A 20,021-nucleotide genomic window follows, 5' to 3' on the forward strand; every position below is an offset into this window, starting at 1 on the left:
TTATGTTTGTTTAAAACCTGTACAGTACGATTTTGCTACAGAATACATAACGGCGGACTGAGTACTTACTTAATGTGAAAATGGGCTCATCTGGCCCTGAACTCAGTGAGGTCCGTGTAGCATATAAGCTCTCTCTCTCTCACCGTGTTGAAAATTCCTTCACCACAACAGCCGTAAGAACAACAGTCTTTATTATAGCAACTCTGCATCATTGAACAGTAGTTTTTATCGCCCAATTTCAACCAGGACATCAGTATTTACAACCAAAACAGATATCCTTATGGCTATGGCTCAGTTGGTAGAGTAGGTTGTCTCTCAACAAGAAGGTTGGGGGTTTGATCCCCAGCTCCTGCACCAACATGTCTGATTGGTCCATGGGCAAGACCCCTAACCCCCATTTGCTCCCGCTGCGTCGTCGGCAGCGTATTTATGCGTTTGGATATGATTAATTACTTCTGATTGTCCATTTACCATTTAATTTTGTTAAAAAACGGTTTGCTGTACAGCAAAAAGTTGTTTTCTGGAATGAGCTGGGACGATGTTGAACATGTTCCACACTAGAGATGGGGGAAAAAAATGTATGTATGTAAAAATCGAGATTCTTCTCTTTCAATTCATAACTTCCAAAAATCATTGGTTTTTTTTGTTTTGGTTTTTTTTTGGGGGGGGGGGCTAATCAGTCACTCCCTGATTAGTGCTAAGGTTAGCTCTTTAACTCAGTAGAATGCCAAATAGAGCAACAAGAAATTCAGCCGGTCTCACAGATGACTGGAGTATAGGGTCCAAAGTTAACTTTTTGACTCACCGGCCAAGGTGGCAGGTAGATGAAAAATTTCACCAGCCAAAATGACAAATTTTGATTTTGTGTCCAATACACATCTGTTACAGTAGGCTACATTTAATTGAGAATGCCTTATATTCTGTTTAATCAATAACAAATTTAAGTCACAGATTCGATCAGGAAATTGAGTAATTGTAAAAAAATATATTTGCTGCCGCTCCGGTGTGTGCGTGCATTTGCGCTGCAATGTATGTTGGTGTGTCTCAGCGTGCCCTGTGATGCTCGCAGACAGTCATGACAGCAGAGAGAGGAGCCGGGAAAAGTAGCTGCAGCTAGGCTACATCAAATGTGCCATCAATACTCAGCATAGTTTTTTATGACTTTTTGATCAAACATTTACCCGCCCTGTGGCGGATAGCCCTCTGAAAAGTACTCGCCAAACAGAAAATCTACCCGCATTTGCAGCTTGGCGGGTGTTAATTTCGGACCCTGCTGGAGTAGATCCTGAAGTATGTACTAATTCATAAATAGACTTTGAATCAATGGATCAATGAATCCAGAATTGTTTTGAATAGAAAATTGATTCTGAATCGAATCGTGACCCCCAAGAATCGAAATTTAATCAAATCGTGAGACACCGAAAGATTCCCAGCCCTATTCCACACACACACATTTAGCAGATGTGTGTGTGTATCTGTGCACTGGCTGTTGCACACCTGCTGTGTTAGATTGAAGAGCGTGCTTCTAAGATTAAAGCTACAGACTAGAGCAGGATGTGGGCTAATGTAACAAATGTATAGCGCCTGATTATTTTCACATGCAACCACACAATGATGCTTCACTGATGAGTGAGTGTTTTCAACACATAGACCAGTGTTTCCCCTATATGCATCTAGCACCGCTGCAGAGAAATAACTTCATAGCATTTTGCGCAACGGATGCTTGATATCAGGTCAATTAACACACCTCTGAGTAAAGGGGAGCATGATAAAAGAGAGCCGTAACGTGCCTATTTGTATGTTTCAGTCCTATCCCCATATGCTCAAACACGGCTCCTGCGAGTGTGCAATTATTTATTTTACGTGGTCGCATTGAGAGAGAGATGTTGCTCCAGCCCCTCCCGCACCATAAAGCTAATAAAATGGAACTTCATACCTACCAGAAGTCTTTAGCTCTTAGGACTTTCACCTTGCCATGGAGCTTTGCTGTCATTTTTAACGTTTATCTCCCGTACTCCAGAGCATTTCGCATTAATTAGCAAGTGTCCACTCTTTGACTCGCATATCGCGTGCGCTTTATAATTGCGACGAGCAATAGACTAAAATGATATGCAGGACTCGTCAGCGGATAAATAATGGTCTAATTCTAGTTGTTCGTCATACTTTACTTAACTTAGGGTATATTCTAATATTATGTTTGTATTTATATCAAATACATTTTCCCCTCTAAATTAATTTAGTTTTTGCAACAAACAACTTTAATCTTCTCATCTTATCAATGCACGCGCACAGACACAAACACCAGGAGTCGCCTCAAGTTTTGAAAAGTTCCACTTGATAGTTCATTATCATTAAGTACATTAACATTATTAAAACAAAGCCGTGAGAGGCTTCAGTTTTGATTGGAGCAAGGCATCTTAGAGGTGCATTTACAGACAGTTGACCTTCGCCGCGTCTTATCTCTTTGCAGGAGTCGTGAGGGAAACATTTTTTAACGGGAGCTTTGTTATGTTGCACGGAGCCGTTTAGGGCTCAGTGAGGACTTCACACTCCTGCGCGGTTATTTTATGAATAAATAAAAAATAAATAAAAACAGGTCATAAATATACTTGAGCGGCCCTCCAAGGTATAACCTATGTGTGGGAAACACTGAAGATAACTGAAATTTCAACACTTCACAACCCTTTTTTCGTGTAAAAGTCACACAAAACCCATTTAGAAATAAATAAGAAACAAAACTGAATTGTTTTGTACAGCAGATCTTTATGGCACACTTCTCACAGTGAAGTACATAAAAACAACTGGTTTTGCATTTTAGTAAGCCTACTTTCAAAAATAGGCAAAGACAGCCTCTGTTTCAGGCTTTCTCATCGTTCAGGCTGACTGCTTTAAATGAGCTCAGCAAGTTTCCTGTTTATGACTGAATAGAGCAAAGGGGGTGTCAGGGGATTAAGTAGTGGTTAGTGGTAGACTTGAGGACTGTAACAGATCAGTGGGCCATCACAGACACATTCAGGCAGCAGCTCATCTGGCAAGGTACAGAAAGTCCTAATGTTTCTGTCACTCAAAGAGAGATATGAATTGATCTAGAGAGTATTTTCCAGATTCTTAAATCTATTTTTTAACAAATATTATGATTAAAAGATCCAGGATAATAGTGCACACCTAGTGTATATATAATCTTTGTGGACGTTTTTAAACTGTACCTGAAAGAACTTGAGGTATTTCACGATCCAAAACTTGTAGTCACTAAGATGTATGAGGCAGCATTAAACATATTCTGATCATTTTTCAGCACTGCTTAAGACACAGTACAAATGTAAATTAATTTTAAAAAGATATGTTAATCTAACATGAATATGGCTGTTGTGTTTCAAACATTTTACAGGACAAAAGGTGACTAGCTGAACGGTGCACAGTGACTACTTTCACCATGGGGACTGCTTATCTACTTGGACTCTTAAGCTTGATTACAGGTAATACAGAGCTTTACACTTTAGTGCATCTGGTTCTGTAAATGGTTAAACTTGCATTAAAAACCTTTATGAGTCATTTAAAAAGGATTGCACTAAACTACAGAAGTCAAGGGGGGAAAAAGGAAAAGGCAGGGAAAAACTGCTTTAAACCAGCAATGCTCTCAAATTCAAACAATGGTTATATATTTTAATTATTTATTTGTTGATTACTTTATTGCAATAACCACACAATCATTGAAAGATAACTTCTCCTATTTAAATCGTTTCTGATCCAACTTCTATTTTGTATAGTTCCAGTTTCAAATGTATCTATTGTATATTTTCTGATTAATTGCGAGCATGTTGTTAGTCCCTTAGGTGCCAAGCTGTCTAGTGTATTATCAGACCTGTTTGCACTAACTTCATTATTATTGACACGATTATAAGAACATTGTAATTTGTTTACTTTGGTGAGGTTATGTTTCAGAACTAAACCATCTAAGAACATGTTTTATCATGGACATCATGACAAATAGCTTTTCTGATATTGAAAGAAGTACTGCCAAATAGGGCTGCCGGGTGAAGGAATTTCCACCACAGGGATCCACCCATTTGGTTTAGGTATCAGTGCAGTTGCCATTGTGTCCGTCTGAGCCTGAGCAGGGTCCGCAATTAACTTTTTGACTCACCGGCCGGTGGCAGGTAGATGAACAAATTCACGGGCCAAACATTTTGTTTTACCGGCCAAAATAAAAATTGTTGTTTGAGTCTGTGTGGAGATGTTCACAGACTTATGATGTTGCTATTGTTTAGTTAGCTGCAGACACTGTGAGAGTGAACGGAGAAAAGTCGAACCGACCGTTTGACCGGATCACGTGTGTTCCCGACTCGGTCCGTAGTAGAGGTGTGAACGGTTGTAAACGGTTGTAAACGGTTATACAACGTTATTTTTTTCGTGTACACGGTTAACCATTTTTTATTTATTTATTAATAAATTTTAAAAAAATAAAAAAAACAGTGGACCGCAACCAATGGAGGGTGCTTTTCAGAAAGATTCCTCTTCTGACCCTTGGGACTGCGCAATCCCCCCTACCCGGACAAAGCGGAATAGGGCGGAAGGGCAGGGCGCGGTCTCACTGATCATCTGTACCGTGCTGTACCCAAGCATGATTGCCCCCCTGCTGCCCCATTCCCACGCTGGCCGGCACGGCCCGCGGTCATACTGGCCAGGACTAACCGTGCATAAGCACGATTACCTCTTGTACATAATGTCGTTATGTTATTATGAAGCGTGCTCAGTTTACAAACAGGCGGACGAGAGAGAGAGAGAGAGAAAGAGATGTGCAGTCGAGTCCGTGTCTGCACATCAGAGAAAAACACAGATCATTACAGCTACTTTACTGACTTTGCAGCTTATTTTAAGCCATTTTAATCAGACACAGCCATAAATAAATTTTAAAATAAAATAGACGCGAGGCTGGGGAAAGGGAAAGGAGTGTGGCTTAATACCCCACTCCGATGAGGGGGGTGAGAGAGGCTCACGGACTCACGTTCAAACTGGTTACCGCCACTGCGAAAGGGCGACATGGAAAGCCAGAACCCGCACAGGCACGTCCAAACAATCGCCCGGAACCAGAGTCAATCCCCAGGAGTGCGGCTCCTCCACGCCGCACTTGGCAAGTCAAAAGTGAAACTTACTTGTTACGTGCCCGGTGGTCAGTTATCCAACATTTATCACAAGCATTTGTGAGCGCAGTAACATTGTCAAAGTGGAACATTTGTAGCTATATTCATCTCTAAATAAATAGTATGTGTTATTTTTGATCAGAGATGATTGAATGCGTGTCTGTAAAATATTTTAAAATAATAATTTAAAAAAAAAAAACGGTTTTCGTTTACAGATTTTTCCTAAACGGTTATGATTTACTAACCGGTTACACGTGTACACGTGCATACCCCTTGTCCGTAGGCCTACGGATCACGGATCAACTGTTTGCTGAAGCACTAGAAGTAAACAGGTGCGCGCGCGTTGGTGTTCTCTCAGCGTGCCCCGAGATGCTCACAGTCATGACAGCAGAGAGAGGAGCCGGGAAAAGTAGCTGCAGCTAGGCTACATCAAACGTGCTAAATACTCAGCATAGTTTTTTATGACTTTTTGATCAAATATTTACCCACCCTGTGGCGGATAGCCCTCTGAAAAGTACTCGCCAAACGGAACATCTACCCGCATTTGGTGCTTGGCGGGTGTTCATTTCGGACCCTGAGAGGTGGGGTGACTACACGTGTGGTTCTGGCGGTTGCCTGAGTTATCAGTGTTTGGCTTGTTTATACTGCAGTAAGTAATTTTAGCTGCGACAACCTTAATACCAAACGTTTCTTTGGTATGACATATGGCTGTAAATACTGCAGCAAACTCAGCTTTCGAAATCATCTCTCTGAAGATTTGCATGAGTTTCCTGTTGCACAACACATACTTTTCTTAGTGATCACGGAAAAAGCATTAACTTACTGAACAACTAACATTTGTTGTCAACTTTGCTAACCTATTCACCCTTCCTTCCTCTTCCTCCTCTCCCCCCACACAAAGGCTTCTCTGTGCTGCAGCAGGTGAGAAGCTGGAACATCACTGTACCTAAAACAGTGACTGCAGTGGAGGGGAGCTGTGCTGTAGTACCATGTCAGACAAAAGCTCATGTCCGGGTCACCTGGTATCAATACAGTAAGGTGTATTATCCTGTGGTGTATGACAGATATCCTCCTACAGTGGAACAACAGTTCAGAGGACGCACCTCAGTAAAGGGAGCAGCCACAGAGGGTAACTGCACCCTGACAATAAAAAATATAAGAAGAACAGACAACAACCTTAAAGTCTATGTGTGGATCAATCCAGACTCAATAACAAGTCAGAAATTCTTTGATCAAACTGTTACGGTCTATGTTGGTAAGTATTTGTAAACTTCTCATTTATCTGATTTTTTTTAATTTATGAAAACAGCAGAATAAGCAGCCAGATGGAAAAATTTGGTGAAAGGGAGATTTAAGAATTCTTTAAAATGTGTTAATATAATAGAGCTCAACAGTGTATTCCTGAGGGAAAATCCCATTCATTTTCTACCAAACAGATTTTATGATTAACCAGAATGTCCTAACCACCCTATAGGCTTCTTGATTTCTATAAATTATGGAATACATTTAAATTCAAATCACTATATTTCAAAGGTTTTTTTTACTTGCAACACTTTGTTTTGACTTTCAGAAAGAAAAGCTCCAATAATCTCCATTGAGAAGCAAATAGTGGAGGGGGACGTTTTCCAGGCTAACTGCAGCCTTATCCACTCTTGCCCCTCATCAACTCCATCCCTTAAATGGATAAAAAATCAATTTCTCAATAACTCCACTTTAAAGGCTACCAACGAGAAACAAAATATGCTATGGATGTACACAGAGACCATGTATGGGCTAGCAACATATGAAATGCATAACAGCAAAATGGGTTGTTCTGCAGTGTTCAGCGACTTCACCACAGACAGTCAACCAGTAATTCTCAACATTTTATGTAAGGGATAAAGTCTACTACATTAAAATTCTGTACATGACAGAACTAACTTTTCTAAAAGTATGTCCTCCTTTATCCACAGATAAACCAGTTAATGTGACCCTAACAGCAGAAAATGACTCTGTAATAGATGGGGGAAGCGTCATCATGAAGTGTGCCGCCAACTCGAACCCACGTCCACACACATACTCGTGGTTCACAAGACAAATGGGTCAGAACATAAAGTCAAATACAAAACGGGGAAGACTACTCTTCAACAACATCACGCGAAAAACTTCTATCTCCTGCACGGCTCTCAATGAGATTGGAGCAGGACAGTCTGACTGGTTGGATCTGGATGTTCAACGTAAATAAATGTTTTTCATTCTGTTTCCTTCACTGTAATGGCGGTGATATTAATTAGCACAATCAAACAGAAAAAACACAGCTTTGACACCAAACAAGAGCAACCATTACTTTACAACTTTAAGATAGTAAGCAAAGCCTAAACACAAAAAACAGCAAGAGACGAGATTACTATATTCACAAGTAGCACCGACTGTAATGCAAAATAATACTAGTGGTTTAAAAAATGAAACATGACTTACCAATTAATTTCCACTGGGTTAAGAGGAGTTTTCCATGGTAAACAACAGTCCTCAGCACTTGCAATGCCTGCCAAAGGTTGGTGGTTGCTATGGCGACGCTCCGGCACTATCTCACTAGCAAGCCAGCTAGCTAACTAACTGACGAAAAAGGAAAACTGAAACCTGTTTCTGTCCTTTTACCATGGCCTCACAAATAACACCGTGTCTTGTATCAAACCGGAAACGGCTGCCTTGCAAATGTAAATTTTTCTTGTTTTTACGAAAGTCCGGAGTTCCGAGGAAAATGGCCGAAGAGGCGGCATCTCTAATCAGGACGGTCAGGACCAACGTTGATTGCGTCGACCGGGAAGGTGTTCTGGTTGATTTCCCTCAGTTGTTGCACTCATCTAAACTCTATGTATGCTAAGAGCCTGGCATTACTAAAACGGGTTAACACAGGATCAGCATCAGGAACATAGACTGCAGGTCAGGAATATGGATGTAAAAGGATAGTCCAATGTCTGAAGCAATTTAGGCGAACGGTGCAGTAATTGCAAATCTTCCGAATGAACGACGTAACGCCGCAGCACCGCATAACAACCATGTCACTATATCCTTCCGCTACTGCAGTAGGTTAGTACCACTTTTAGAGTCTATTGTTAGTAGGCCTACCCTGTCCACATATATGAGATTAAGAATTGAGAATTTCACAGTTTGTACCATGTTTTAAAGTATGATGTATTTATCTATTCAACTAGAAGAGGATAAGTGATTGATATAGTGAAATGCTGCTTCAATATCAAATCAAACACATTTGCACTTGTTTTATTGTTAAGGGTTGGTTGTATTTCTAACTGGCCTGATAATGTGCAAATAGGCTATAAAAATTAAGTCACATTTTCCTTCAAACTTTAGTAAAGTTAAGAGGTAGCCATAGACTATAATTATTAAGAGGTAGCCTACTAAGTTATTTTGAAAATCTAACAGGGTGATAGGGGGAAATAAGAAAATTAAACATTGACTTCAGCCTGCCCATTAGCCTACCATTTATTATTGCTTATTCTTTAAAATAATATGTAAATGGATGATTGGGCTCAGTTAATAAAGGAAGGAACTCAGAAGAAACAAAATAAAACAACAACAAAGAACAATTAAAGTTAATTATGCTATAAATGTAATATTATGAAGATAACCAGTAACCTCAAACAAAGCTCTGTCCATTAAGCAAATCCGCCTTCAAATATATAGTTTCATATAAAAGTAATCGGCCATTTTTGCTCCTAAGGGTTAAACATTGTATCTACAAAAAAATCAATCATAGCTTAGCTTTACTTTCAAAATTCATACAGGCAATCATGGTACCAGACGGGTTTCATTATTTCTAAATAATGTTTTTTTCCCCCTATCTAGATGCCCCAATAATCCTACCTGCGTCCTTCTGCTACCTGACAGGGGAGGCTCTGAAGTGTGTCTGCCAGGCTGAGGCATCCCCTGATGCCTCTATATGTTGGACCATTAATGGAAATGACACCTTCTCATCCTCCTTCAGCTTTGTTTTTACGAATGAGAAACATGTCACCTCTGGGCAATTAAGTGGCCCAGCTGAAAGCCAGGTTAATGTAACTTGCACAGCCATTAACTCCCTGGGCAGTGACACCAGACGACTTGATTTATACTTGTCAGAATCATGTAAGTCTGGTCATGCTCGAGATTCTTAGCGTTGATTTTCCACGAATGCATCCAAAATCAGTTAAGCATTTTTGTTTTTTGTGTATCACATTGACTTATTCATCCATTCTCCATTAACAGCGTCTTTGTCCATGTGGTTGGTAGCGGTCATGGTCCTTGTTGGTATTGCTTTGTTGTGTGCAGTCGGCATTTACATAATATATTCTCAACTCAGGTTAGCAGACTTTAGTCCTTGTTAAACATAATGACTGCTGCTGTGAATACTCTTTTTATTGTATTTATGTCATCCTCAGATCATCACCTGGCTCTTTGTCCAATGCTTCATTTCTTTTAAGGTATGTTTTGTGTTTTTAACTAGTCTATATTCATTTTAAATGTAGTGAATTCAAATAATAGTCGTGCATCTTTATTTAAGACCGCTGAGTTTACCAGAGACTATCCAAGAGGAACAGAGGTACCAGTGTCCTCAAAGGTAAAGAAAACTGTGCCACTATGAACAAAAAGGAAATTAGATTTTCTTTTTTTTTATACCTTTTAGTTGAATTTTTGATTCTTTCTCTCAAACAAGCCGGAAATCGAAGTTCCAGAGATTTGATATGCTTACAAAAACATTTATTAAACAGCTAATCGGATCTCTCCTTATTTCCCTCTTCTTCTCTCTCTCTCTCTATTAGAGTTCAAATTGAGGAAACACAATCAAACACAGGCAGACCAGAGAGCGACCCTGAGGAGGACACACTTTCCTGCGTTTATGACAATTGTGTTGAAATTCGACAATCCAGAGCCGAGAAGCAGGAGAACAACTCAACAGCCCCCAGTGGAGAGGTCACAGAAGAGCCACTAGGAAAGGTGAGAAGTATAAAACTTGAAAAAACAAACTTATTTTACAAATATAGCCAAGGTAAGTAATCATTAAGCATAACAACACATGGAATCACAATATTGTTCTAGAATACCCTTTTGCAACAGTGCCATGTATTACAAGTCACATAATTCATAAATATTAGAATTATACTTTGACCGAATTTCCCTCCGGGATTAATAAAGTATTTCTGATTCTGATTCTAATTCTGATAACTTCCCACAGGATGGGGATTACTACAAGGAGGATTATCTACTGTAAACTGCTGATCAGAAGGTAACATGGTAAGCTTATAACAGTAGCCTTTAATTCAGTGCAGCAATCATTTACTGTTAAGAATGTACAGTTTTCTTCTACAGTTTACAGTATGCAACAAGTTACAAGTCAGAAGCTATCGTGAACACATCTTTATCATCTTGGGTTATCAAAACAAGTTGAATTACTTTAGAGTACAGGACTCAATGTTTATCTCCAGTTGCAGTGTAGTAGAAAACTAAGTAAATCAGTTGAACAAGAGAAAACAGTATTAAAGTTTTTCCCAGGGACCAGAAAATAGATCTTCTGTGGATTTAAGATTAATATACTGTATGTTGCTGTACTGCCACCTGAAAATCACTGCAACAACACAGAATAAGTGCTACATAGAATATCCATGTGGAAAAAACATTAATCTGAACTGAAGACAATCTTATTGTGTAGGCGTAACTTTGAAGAGAATGCATGCCTGATCCAAACCTGATTATCATGTTTAGAGTGCCTTCCAGCAGAGATCTAGTGGGAGGTGGTCCTTTGTTAAACTAATAGAAAAGTCAACATGAGCTTCATTTGCATTTCATTAAATAAAACCAAATGATGTTTTGGCTGGTCACTGAAGAACAGATAGAGCAGTGTGTTTCACAGGGCTTAAATATTACTCACTGTCTCCGGTTTATTACATTTTATGTCAGGTCATCTTTGAACTCACAAGTTAGAAACCGGTTAGAAAGGCACGGCAAGGACAACAACAGGCAGCTTTAGTTTCTTTCTAAAGCGTATTTTGAACATCCAAATCCAGGTGAGTAAAAATGTTTACCTTATCAGTCCTAACATTTCTGATCATTATGTAAATTGATTTTGACATCTGGTGTGTAGAAGCAGAGCTTGAGAGCAGGCTATAGCTTAATTGGTTTGGGGTTGTCGTGCAATCTGAGCCATATTCATAATTAACTTGATCATTCTCATGTAAAAGAGAGAAGTGTTGGATTTAAACGTATGTGCAAGGTTGCTGAGCAAAAGCTTAAAGATGATACTGGTTAAAAAACACACTGATTATTAAACTAACCAAAAAACATGTCTGTGAGAGACTGTTTTGGGTATTATCTGTTAGGTATAAGTTTTGGAACTGTCATTAGACTTGGGAGTGATGGCATATACCAAGTGTGCTTTTTGCTATGGGGCTACCATGTGGCCAACATCAAGGTAACTAAGGCTGCATTCACACTGGGACGCTTAATGATAGATTCTGATTTTTTTGCTTCTTTTTTTTTTTTTGGTTCGATAAGATTTTTTGTTTGTTTGGCTGTTCACATTGCTTTCGAAAATATGGCCTGTGTCAGACTCCTGTGGGTATCCACATATCAAAGCGGCCCAAACCTGATTTGAATAGATCAAATTCCCTGTGACTTGTGCTGTTCACTCTAACAAAAGAATATCAGATCTGAGTCACAAAAAAATCTGATTTAGTGTGAACGCTCTAAAGTTTTTGGATAGAGAGATACACAGTAGCCTTCTTAAAATGTAATGAAGTGTTTATGTAAGCATCTAAAAACCTCAATAACCAGTCCAAAACCGAAACATTGTAATTTAAATTTGTGTAACCTTTTCCAGATATTTGGCTTTTTTTGCGCATTAGCATTGTCCTTGGGCAAAGTGAAGATAAAAGTGTCAGCTGATGGGGGCGCTGGTAGCCTAGTGATACGTAAGCGTGCCCCATGTACAGAGGCTATATGACACGAGTGGCCAGCGTGTGTTCGAAACCCTCATTTCCCGCATGTCATTCCCAACTCTCTCTCTCTCCCCGATTTCTGACTCTACCCACTCTCCTATCTCTAAATAAAGGCTTGTAAAGCCCCAAAATAAACCATAACAAAAAAAGAAGTGGCCGCTGAGCTCCACCATCTATAAGCATCTTTAATTGGCTGCTGGAGTGGACTGTTATCTTTATTTTGCGGTCGAAGTAGAGCATTGGCAGGGGGAGCTCAGCTCTGAAATAATACAGCACCAGCTACAGAGACAGCATCGAGAATTAGATAAATGCATGCATGTGTGATAGCTGCTAATGATGTGGAGAGCAGAGCATTTTGTGAATCACCATTCTGAGAGCAACTTGATTTAATAATCTTCTGAGGGCAGAGCTCCAGCTTCCTTCCTTTGATTCTCACTCAGACCACTATAACATAATGTTGTTGTTACAATACACAGATTGTCACGTGTCAATCAAAATGTGAGCATCCCCACCCACACATAATTCGCCTAAACAGTACAATGGTTTGTTTTTACTTGTTTTTTTAATAGTTTTGAGGGTTTTTTACACAGAGTTTGTGGATGCTTAATTAGACTTTCAATGTTGGTAATACTTGACTTTGTGACTTAAGAATTAACACTATTCCAGCAATATTTGAATGTATTCCCCTCTAACCTCTGCCAATAAGGCATTGAAAACATACAAACGTCACTCATTTATCACCATTTCTACTTGAATGAAAATAAAGTGTAGCTTTCATTTTTTACTATCTGTCCGTGTTCATCCCTTTAAAGTAGGCGTGTGTTTTTTTTCCTTTGGTCAGAATGGAGCCAGTGGTGGACAGCAAGGTCATTCTCTCAGTTTACATCATTTCTTTCCTGATCGGCCTCCCAGCAAACCTCCTGGCTCTCTATGCCTTCAGGGTGAAGATCCGCTCCAAGCCTATTCCCACAGACATCCTGCTCATCAACCTGACCGTCTCTGACCTGCTCTTTTTGATCATCCTTCCTCTCAAGATGCACGAGGCAGCTTCAGACATGACATGGACTTTGCCTTTATTCATGTGCTCCATCACCTCCTTCGCCTTCTTCGCCACTATCTACACCAGTTCTCTGCTGCTGATGGCTGTCAGTGTGGTTCGTTACATTGCAGTAGCTTTCCCTATCGCCTACCATAAGTTGCACAAACCTGTGTACGGGATAGTTACCAGTGCTGTTATTTGGCTCATATCAGGGATGCACTGCAGCATTGTTGTCATTATCGAGCACCACCCAGCCCTGTCCAATGGAAACTCAACCACGTGCTATGAGAACTTCACAGAGAAGCAGTTGGAGGTCCTCCTTCCTGTGCGTTTGGAGTTTTTCATTGTGCTCTTCCTTATACCTCTTCTCATTTGTGTTTACTGCTACCTGAGCTGCATCTTCCTCCTGTACAGTCGTCCGCGGATATCCCAGAAGCAGAAGCAGAAGGCCATCGGCATGGCCCTGGGTACCCTAGCTGTGTTTCTCATTTGTGTGATGCCATACAACATCTCCCATTTACTGGGTTTCTTCCAGGGTAAGAGCCCAAAATGGAGGTACTACACCTTGCTGCTTAGCACCTTCAACACCTGCATTGACCCCATCATCTTCTACTTTTCATCCTCCGCTTTCCACTGCACAAGTGAAAAGTCAATTTTCAGGAAGAGTGTTCCAAAGCTACAGAGACAGACCACAAGCTCTAGCTGAGTCTTGCATACAATTTCAAAGCAACATGTGTACACACATTAGATTCAATGCTATTAGTGTACTGAATATTATAAATATATTACTGTGTAATGCCGTGAATATTGCTTTTACACCTCTGTTCATTAATAAAACTATTTCTGACATACTTCCCAGTCCAAGAATGTACAAAATACTCTGATGACAAAACCACAACACATGTTCTATGCATATGCATGTTTCAAAATTTTATTATTTTACAGCAAATTATCTTATTTTTGAAGGGGGATTGATATTCTTGATAACCTTTGCATCCTTTTCAAATTCTTTCCTCTTGAATTTAACGAGGGCCTGCCACTCTTCTGCACTCATGCATTCTGTAGGCACACATGTAGAATATTCCTGTAAAACAGAAATGCATTAAAACCCGTTAACAGGACTTCAAAACTATTGCTTTCATAATGACAAGATATACTTCTATGTATAAGAGTGTTAAGCTGATAAGACTGTATCAACTTGTAAATAGCTGCCACTTATATATTGAAAATAAAAGTATATATGACTGAATTGTACTGGTGGTTTTATAATTATTTTTTAATTTAACAAAGCTGTTGTAAGAATTTGAAATATGAGCTTCTTTCTACAGCTAAGGATAACTGTTTACTGGTTAATTAAGTATTCAAGCTGATTTATTTTATCAGGAGCACCACATAGTAATACCACTCAACTCTGCTGCAATGCTTTATTTGAACTAACCTGCAAAGAAGGTCATGAGCAGTGCCACCCAGCCTAGTATGTAGGACCACGAGAAGCGCCAGTCACCGAAGCGCTTGCCCAGGAAGTTCACAGTCACCCCGGTGTAAATGGCCATTGCAAGCAGAACAAATAGAGCTGGCATGGTCGATAGAGAAAGACAGGTATTCAAATTAATGACTGTAATATCTATTAACTCTGCTATAATATGACGTCAAAGCAGAGTTTCTATGGCACTTTTTTTCCCCGTGGAGATGTATGACATGCAAATTTGCTTGACAATACTGTACATCACTTATGGCAGATAGGGGGACAAAAGTGCATTATGAGGTCAATGTAACCATGACTTACTTGAAACAAAGAACATGATCCCGGCAGCAAAAGAGCGATTAAACCTCTCAAAGGCTGAGAAGTGGGCGAAGGAGAGGATTCCTGCGATGATGCCAGCAAAGCATGACATGGCAGAGAGGATCATGAAGGCTCGAGTGGCGTTCCAGTAGGCTGAGGGCGAGTAAAAGTAAAAATATACATATAAAAACTATAACAAGACAATCAAGAGTTCAAACTGTTACATCATGAGTGGAGGAGTGAGTCATGGTTTTACCAATGATAACAGTTGTACATTAAAGGGCCTGATTTACTGTGCTCCCTTTCATTTCACTGGAACTTCTCTGGGTTTGTTTATGACTGTTTTTCTGGCAGCCGCAGAGACAGTTACGGCTCTATAGTCTCTGCTACAGTGAGTTAGCAGGCTTGTGTCCAACTTCAGACAACCTGGCACTTGTTGTTGCTTTGGAAATGTTCCTCTTTTTAAGACTTTTAATACATTAACTGGACTACATTTCTTTGTACCAACATTTCATTTCACACTTACACATGAAATATAAAAGAGTAATAAATGGGAGTTGAAATCACAATTATCACTTAAAGGGGACATATTATGAAAAATCCACTTTTATAGTGTTTTTGAACATAAATTTGGGTAACCTGAGTGTCTGCCGACCCACAAAATGTGAAATAAACCCTTCCAGCCCTTTGGTTGTTGTCTGCATAAGTCTAACAACACAGAGAAAAATGCTGCATTTCAAATTTGCTCTCCTTGTGACATCACAGTGGGATTCTGGTTAAAAAAAATCCCCTCCCCTGGTATCGCCACACATGGACTCCACCCCCAGCCTTGAGCAAAACTTTTGCACAGGACCACCATTTTTATTCTCGCTAACGAATGAGTGATGTCTACGGGGAAAACTCAGGGGGGCTCACTGCATTTAAAGAGACACACACACCAAAACGGAGCGTTCTGAGAGAGCTGGTTTATACAGGGTCACAAATCTTCTCTGGTGCTTGATTCATGTTATATTTTGACCAAAGCACAGCACAGATGTTTCATTTAGACCACAGGGGACTGTTTGAAAAGGTGGAAAAGGGGTATAATATGTCCTCTTTAAAGTGAAGTTAGGAGGTCACATTTCTCTAATTTTTGTAATATAAATTCCCTAGTTTTTAATTTTTCAGCCACATTTTACAGAACCACGGAGGGCAAATCATCAGTTTGCCATTTTGGTTCAGGCTAAAGTATCTGTGCTTCTTCAGGATGGTTTGCCATTAAATGAAAAACCGTCTTGGGTTGCCATGAAAAATAGTTCAGAGTCCATATTTTATATTGTTTTATGTTTCTTTTTTGGAAGTACCCGTTTTAGGACTACAAATACAACTTAGCTTTTGTGCTAATTCCAGCATATTTATAACGATGCAATTTGCTGATATGTTGATTAATGCATACTGTCATTATTCAATAAATACATAAATAAATAGTAATAATAATATGCAGCTTAAGGGAAATTAAAAACCTTTGGTGATGGCATGACAGCTGCGTGTATGAATGTGTTAGAAAGAATGATTGTGGTCATGTATCGCAGCTTGAGTTGTTGTGAGACTAGAAAAGAACTAGGCTATGTGAGTGCAATCCATTCACCATGTAAGAGACTTTTCTTGTTACATCATCAGGTTCAATTTGTAATTTTTCCATCATTTTGGTTTACGAAGAATCACCTAAAAAACATAACAGTCTCATTGGTCTTAGCTCTACCGTGTGTTTAATGCTAACTAGCAAAGTTAACCATGCCCATATGTTTGAGTAAATGTTTGCATTGTCATTGTGGGCATGTTAGCATGCTAATATTAGCATTTCACTCAAAGTTGTCTCTAAATACAGCCACTAAACGGGCAGATTGTTTAGAGTAAAACAATGTGTATTCATGTTTCTGATACGCTTGTCTTCCTGTCAGCTCTTTCAAAAGTATCTGGGGAAAAAAAATCAATTTATTTGACCTCTAAGATTCTGTTGATTCTGGGAAGATTTGCTGTGCCTCAGGGAAACATGGGACATTTTTTAAGGGTCCAGGGAGATATTTTGCCTACTTACCGATGCTGTCAGTCTGCATGTAGCACTTTCCAGACATGCAGTACCTCCACAGGCCCTGATGAGCAAAGCTGCCAGACAGACGGTACTGCATCCAGTAGTCTGTGGCTGTGGAGACCACCAGCAGGATGTTCCCCACAATGGCACAAAATAGGCCCCCTCCCATGAAGCTGTACATCATGAGTGACACTATGGCAGTGGTTAAGGCTTTATGCACTGTGTGAAAAGAAACAAACAAACAAGCAATTGGTTGTGTGAGTAATCCAGTAGTAAAGAAATGGTTTATTTCCACAAGGAGTTTGTAGCTTTAGCTTGATGTGCGTACACAAAAGTAACAGTCTGAAGGAATGAATGTTGAGGTAGGAGAAGACTTCACAGTTTTAGAAGCTTACAAATGCATTAAGTCTCCTGTAATTTTGGCTAGCATCACCTTGAGCTTAAAAAAGGGGGGTTATCTCTGAGCTAAAGATAGGGCAGCATGATGTAAGAATATAATAAAGAGACATTCTTTACACTTTCTGGTTTGTTTAACTAAGCAGAGATTAAATCTTCTTACTGGCAGAGAGACCACTTCCCTAACCATCATTTTTAGGCAACCTTAAACCTAAACTTGCTCAAAGACAAAGGCAACTCTGTCTTCTAGACTGTTTGTAATGGGGGCAAATAATAATGTGTGTTATAATAAAGCTGCTGCTTGAAGACACGCGAGGAGGATGCTACAGCTAATGTCTGTATTAATAAACGCATATCACCGTCTACTTGGCTGTAACAACAATAATGCACTGAGTTCAAGATTAGAGCTGCTGCCCTGGTCAAAGCAACCATACCAACCACAAGCTGCTCATGTTTATGCTTATGTTCAAAGCCTGACCACACAGAAACCCCATTTGAAAATAGCCACGGTGACCTCGCAAACAAGTCAAAATGTTGAGAAAGATGATTCTATTTCATACTAAGAACATTAAATTGGATCTTTGTCTTTACATTTCAGATAAACGTATGATAAAAGGCTAAACCATGTTGCTGAAAAGACTGTACTCATCCATAATTTACTCAAAGTAGAACATGCAAAACTTCTGTGGGAAGCTGTGTCAACACTGCAGTAAGCCATCATCCATCATACACAGTCTTGGGTGTAGGTTTTGAACAACACACAGTTTTCTGTACTATTGAGAGGAAGCAGATAAACCTTGAAGGTAAAATTCAGCAGAAAATCTCAAGAAATTATGATACATCTTGTCTTGGTAGAGTCAAAACCATCAATTGGTAATACCGTAAGAAGAGAGATTTTGAAAAGTTAACCTTAGATCTACAGGGGCGCCATTTTTCTAAGGAAGAAAAGGGTTAAGATGATTTGAAGGTGCCTGTGACTGACAGGGGCCCTAAAAATACAAGAACATTAGTGCATTCTTTGTCATCATTTGATTATATTTATTTCTTCATTGGGCCCAAAATACCTTGCGGCACCCTTTGCAAATTTAACAGACATTTATTCAACGCAGGCACATTGATACCATGGCAAAGGCCTTCCACATCCACCTGTAAGATTTACTTTGGTTAACACGCCATGATATTCATTCCACTTAAGTATTTTACTCCTAATTCCTTCGCTTTAAGGTGCATCAGCAATTAATCAAATATCTAACATCATCTTACCTGAATTCCTCAGGATAGGTCAACCCTCTTAAGTATCAGCCTCTCCTCAGGGAAAGAGTGAGAGAGAGAGCGCAAGCCAGGAGTGAGCGTCAAAGAGGAAGCCCTAGGCTGAATTCCAAAAAGTTATCCCCTCTACTTTTCTGTCGATGGAGGCAAAATCCTTTAAAACAATCAGCACAGAACAAATGCACTTGAGCTGGTGGGCCACACGCCACGTGACTCTTTTACACTGAACTACATGGGAGTATTTTTGGGGGGTCAGGGGATTGGGGAGGGAGGGGTGATGGTGTTGGGGGAAGGGGGACTGTGTGGGACGAGAGGCCGCTGCTCTACAGTCCATGTCTGTTGTTCTATGAGGCGTTCTGGAACTGTGGATGTGCAAAGGCTTGCAGTACTGCAGCGGTCAATGGAACATGCTGAAGCGCACACTTTCTTTCAGTGGGGACGGGGTGTGGTCAGAGGGACACACACACACACGCTTAGAACAGAGACATGACCAAAGAGGAACTTGATAAATTTACACACTGCATGCAGAGAGATAGCGATACATGTTCAACCTTAATAGGTAACCACATTGTGCAAACATTGCCCTGAAAGATTCTACGCCTCAAGCATTAACAATATTTATATTTCCATTGCGAGGTATAAAGTAGACATTAACATGATTTATAAGGGTTGCAAATTTTGTCAGAACATTCATAGTTGTACAAATGGATTAATTCATTGAGGGGGGAAAAATTGGAAATAAAATAACTGCTAATTCTTAAAGAACTCTACCATCTTGACATCTGAACAATGATTTCCTTTTTATTGATCAAATTGTCTTAGAATCCTTTCAAGATTTTTTTTTTTAAAGTAATGCCTCGAAAAGGATGGAAAGCTTTTTGTCTAATACAATTGTTTTTAATTGCAAATAACGCAAAAAGAAACAGCATTTTACCCAGAAGATTCTTTTTTTTTTAAGTCAAAAGCCTATTTCCATTGAGATGCAGAAAAAAAGGGCATTTTGTATTCCTTTTAATTCTATTTTTCAACTTCTACAATTTCAGCACTGCCTCTAAACTGTAAACAACCTTTGAGGTGTTAGGTTTGCACTTCAACTTCCCCATTTGTGTAATAAAGACTTCCCACAATGTAGAGCTCATGAGAAGCACGAACAAGACTTGTTGTTGAGGCTGAATGTGGTGGAGGATGTTTCATCATCTGGGTTTTTTTGTTGAGGTACAACGGGCCTCAACACTTGCCTGTTGGTGATACAAAACATAAAGAAACTGACAAGCATTAGCACTGTCTCTTATCCTAAACTAAAATAAAGTGTTTGAGCTTGAGTTTGAGCATTGTGTTTTACTAGAGATGT

The 20,021-nt window shown here is 39.6% G+C and overlaps 3 protein-coding genes across 4 annotated transcripts; 2 read left to right on the top strand and 1 right to left on the bottom strand.

Annotated features, from left to right (window-relative positions):
- The first annotated feature begins 2,201 nt into the window (after positions 1 to 2,201).
- Positions 2,202 to 10,282, top strand: LOC132983656 (myelin-associated glycoprotein-like). Its single transcript, XM_061050072.1, has 10 exons — positions 2,202 to 3,036; positions 3,389 to 3,476; positions 6,043 to 6,396; positions 6,712 to 7,011; positions 7,094 to 7,357; positions 8,988 to 9,266; positions 9,387 to 9,480; positions 9,560 to 9,601; positions 9,682 to 9,738; positions 9,941 to 10,282. The coding sequence occupies exons 2-10, from the start codon at positions 3,434 to 3,436 to the stop codon at positions 10,173 to 10,175; spliced, it is 1,668 nt and encodes a 555-aa protein (XP_060906055.1). The 5' UTR covers positions 2,202 to 3,036; positions 3,389 to 3,433; the 3' UTR covers positions 10,176 to 10,282.
- Positions 10,283 to 10,333: 51 nt separating this feature from the next.
- LOC132983657 (free fatty acid receptor 2-like) lies at positions 10,334 to 14,400 on the top strand. Of its 2 annotated transcripts, none has more exons than XM_061050075.1 (2): positions 10,334 to 10,412; positions 12,954 to 14,400. In XM_061050075.1, exon 2 carries the CDS (start codon positions 12,955 to 12,957, stop codon positions 13,855 to 13,857), a length of 903 nt encoding a protein of 300 aa, XP_060906058.1. In that variant the 5' UTR covers positions 10,334 to 10,412; position 12,954; the 3' UTR covers positions 13,858 to 14,400. The 2 variants fall into 2 exon arrangements, with proteins under 2 accessions (XP_060906058.1, XP_060906057.1); XM_061050074.1 differs by lacking the exon at positions 10,334 to 10,412 and adding an exon at positions 10,500 to 11,182.
- lim2.5 (lens intrinsic membrane protein 2.5) lies at positions 14,056 to 18,824 on the bottom strand. The gene is made up of 5 exons (XM_061050076.1): positions 18,665 to 18,824; positions 17,012 to 17,224; positions 14,938 to 15,087; positions 14,590 to 14,724; positions 14,056 to 14,235 (listed from the first exon to the last, which is right to left on the bottom strand). Exons 2-5 carry the CDS (start codon positions 17,187 to 17,189, stop codon positions 14,174 to 14,176), a joined length of 525 nt encoding a protein of 174 aa, XP_060906059.1. The 5' UTR covers positions 17,190 to 17,224; positions 18,665 to 18,824; the 3' UTR covers positions 14,056 to 14,173.
- Between the last annotated feature and the right edge of the window lie 1,197 nt (positions 18,825 to 20,021).

The sequence above is a fragment of the Labrus mixtus genome, chromosome 11 (assembly GCF_963584025.1).
Source record: "Labrus mixtus chromosome 11, fLabMix1.1, whole genome shotgun sequence".
In the NCBI taxonomy this organism is placed as follows: Eukaryota; Metazoa; Chordata; class Actinopteri; order Labriformes; family Labridae; genus Labrus; species Labrus mixtus.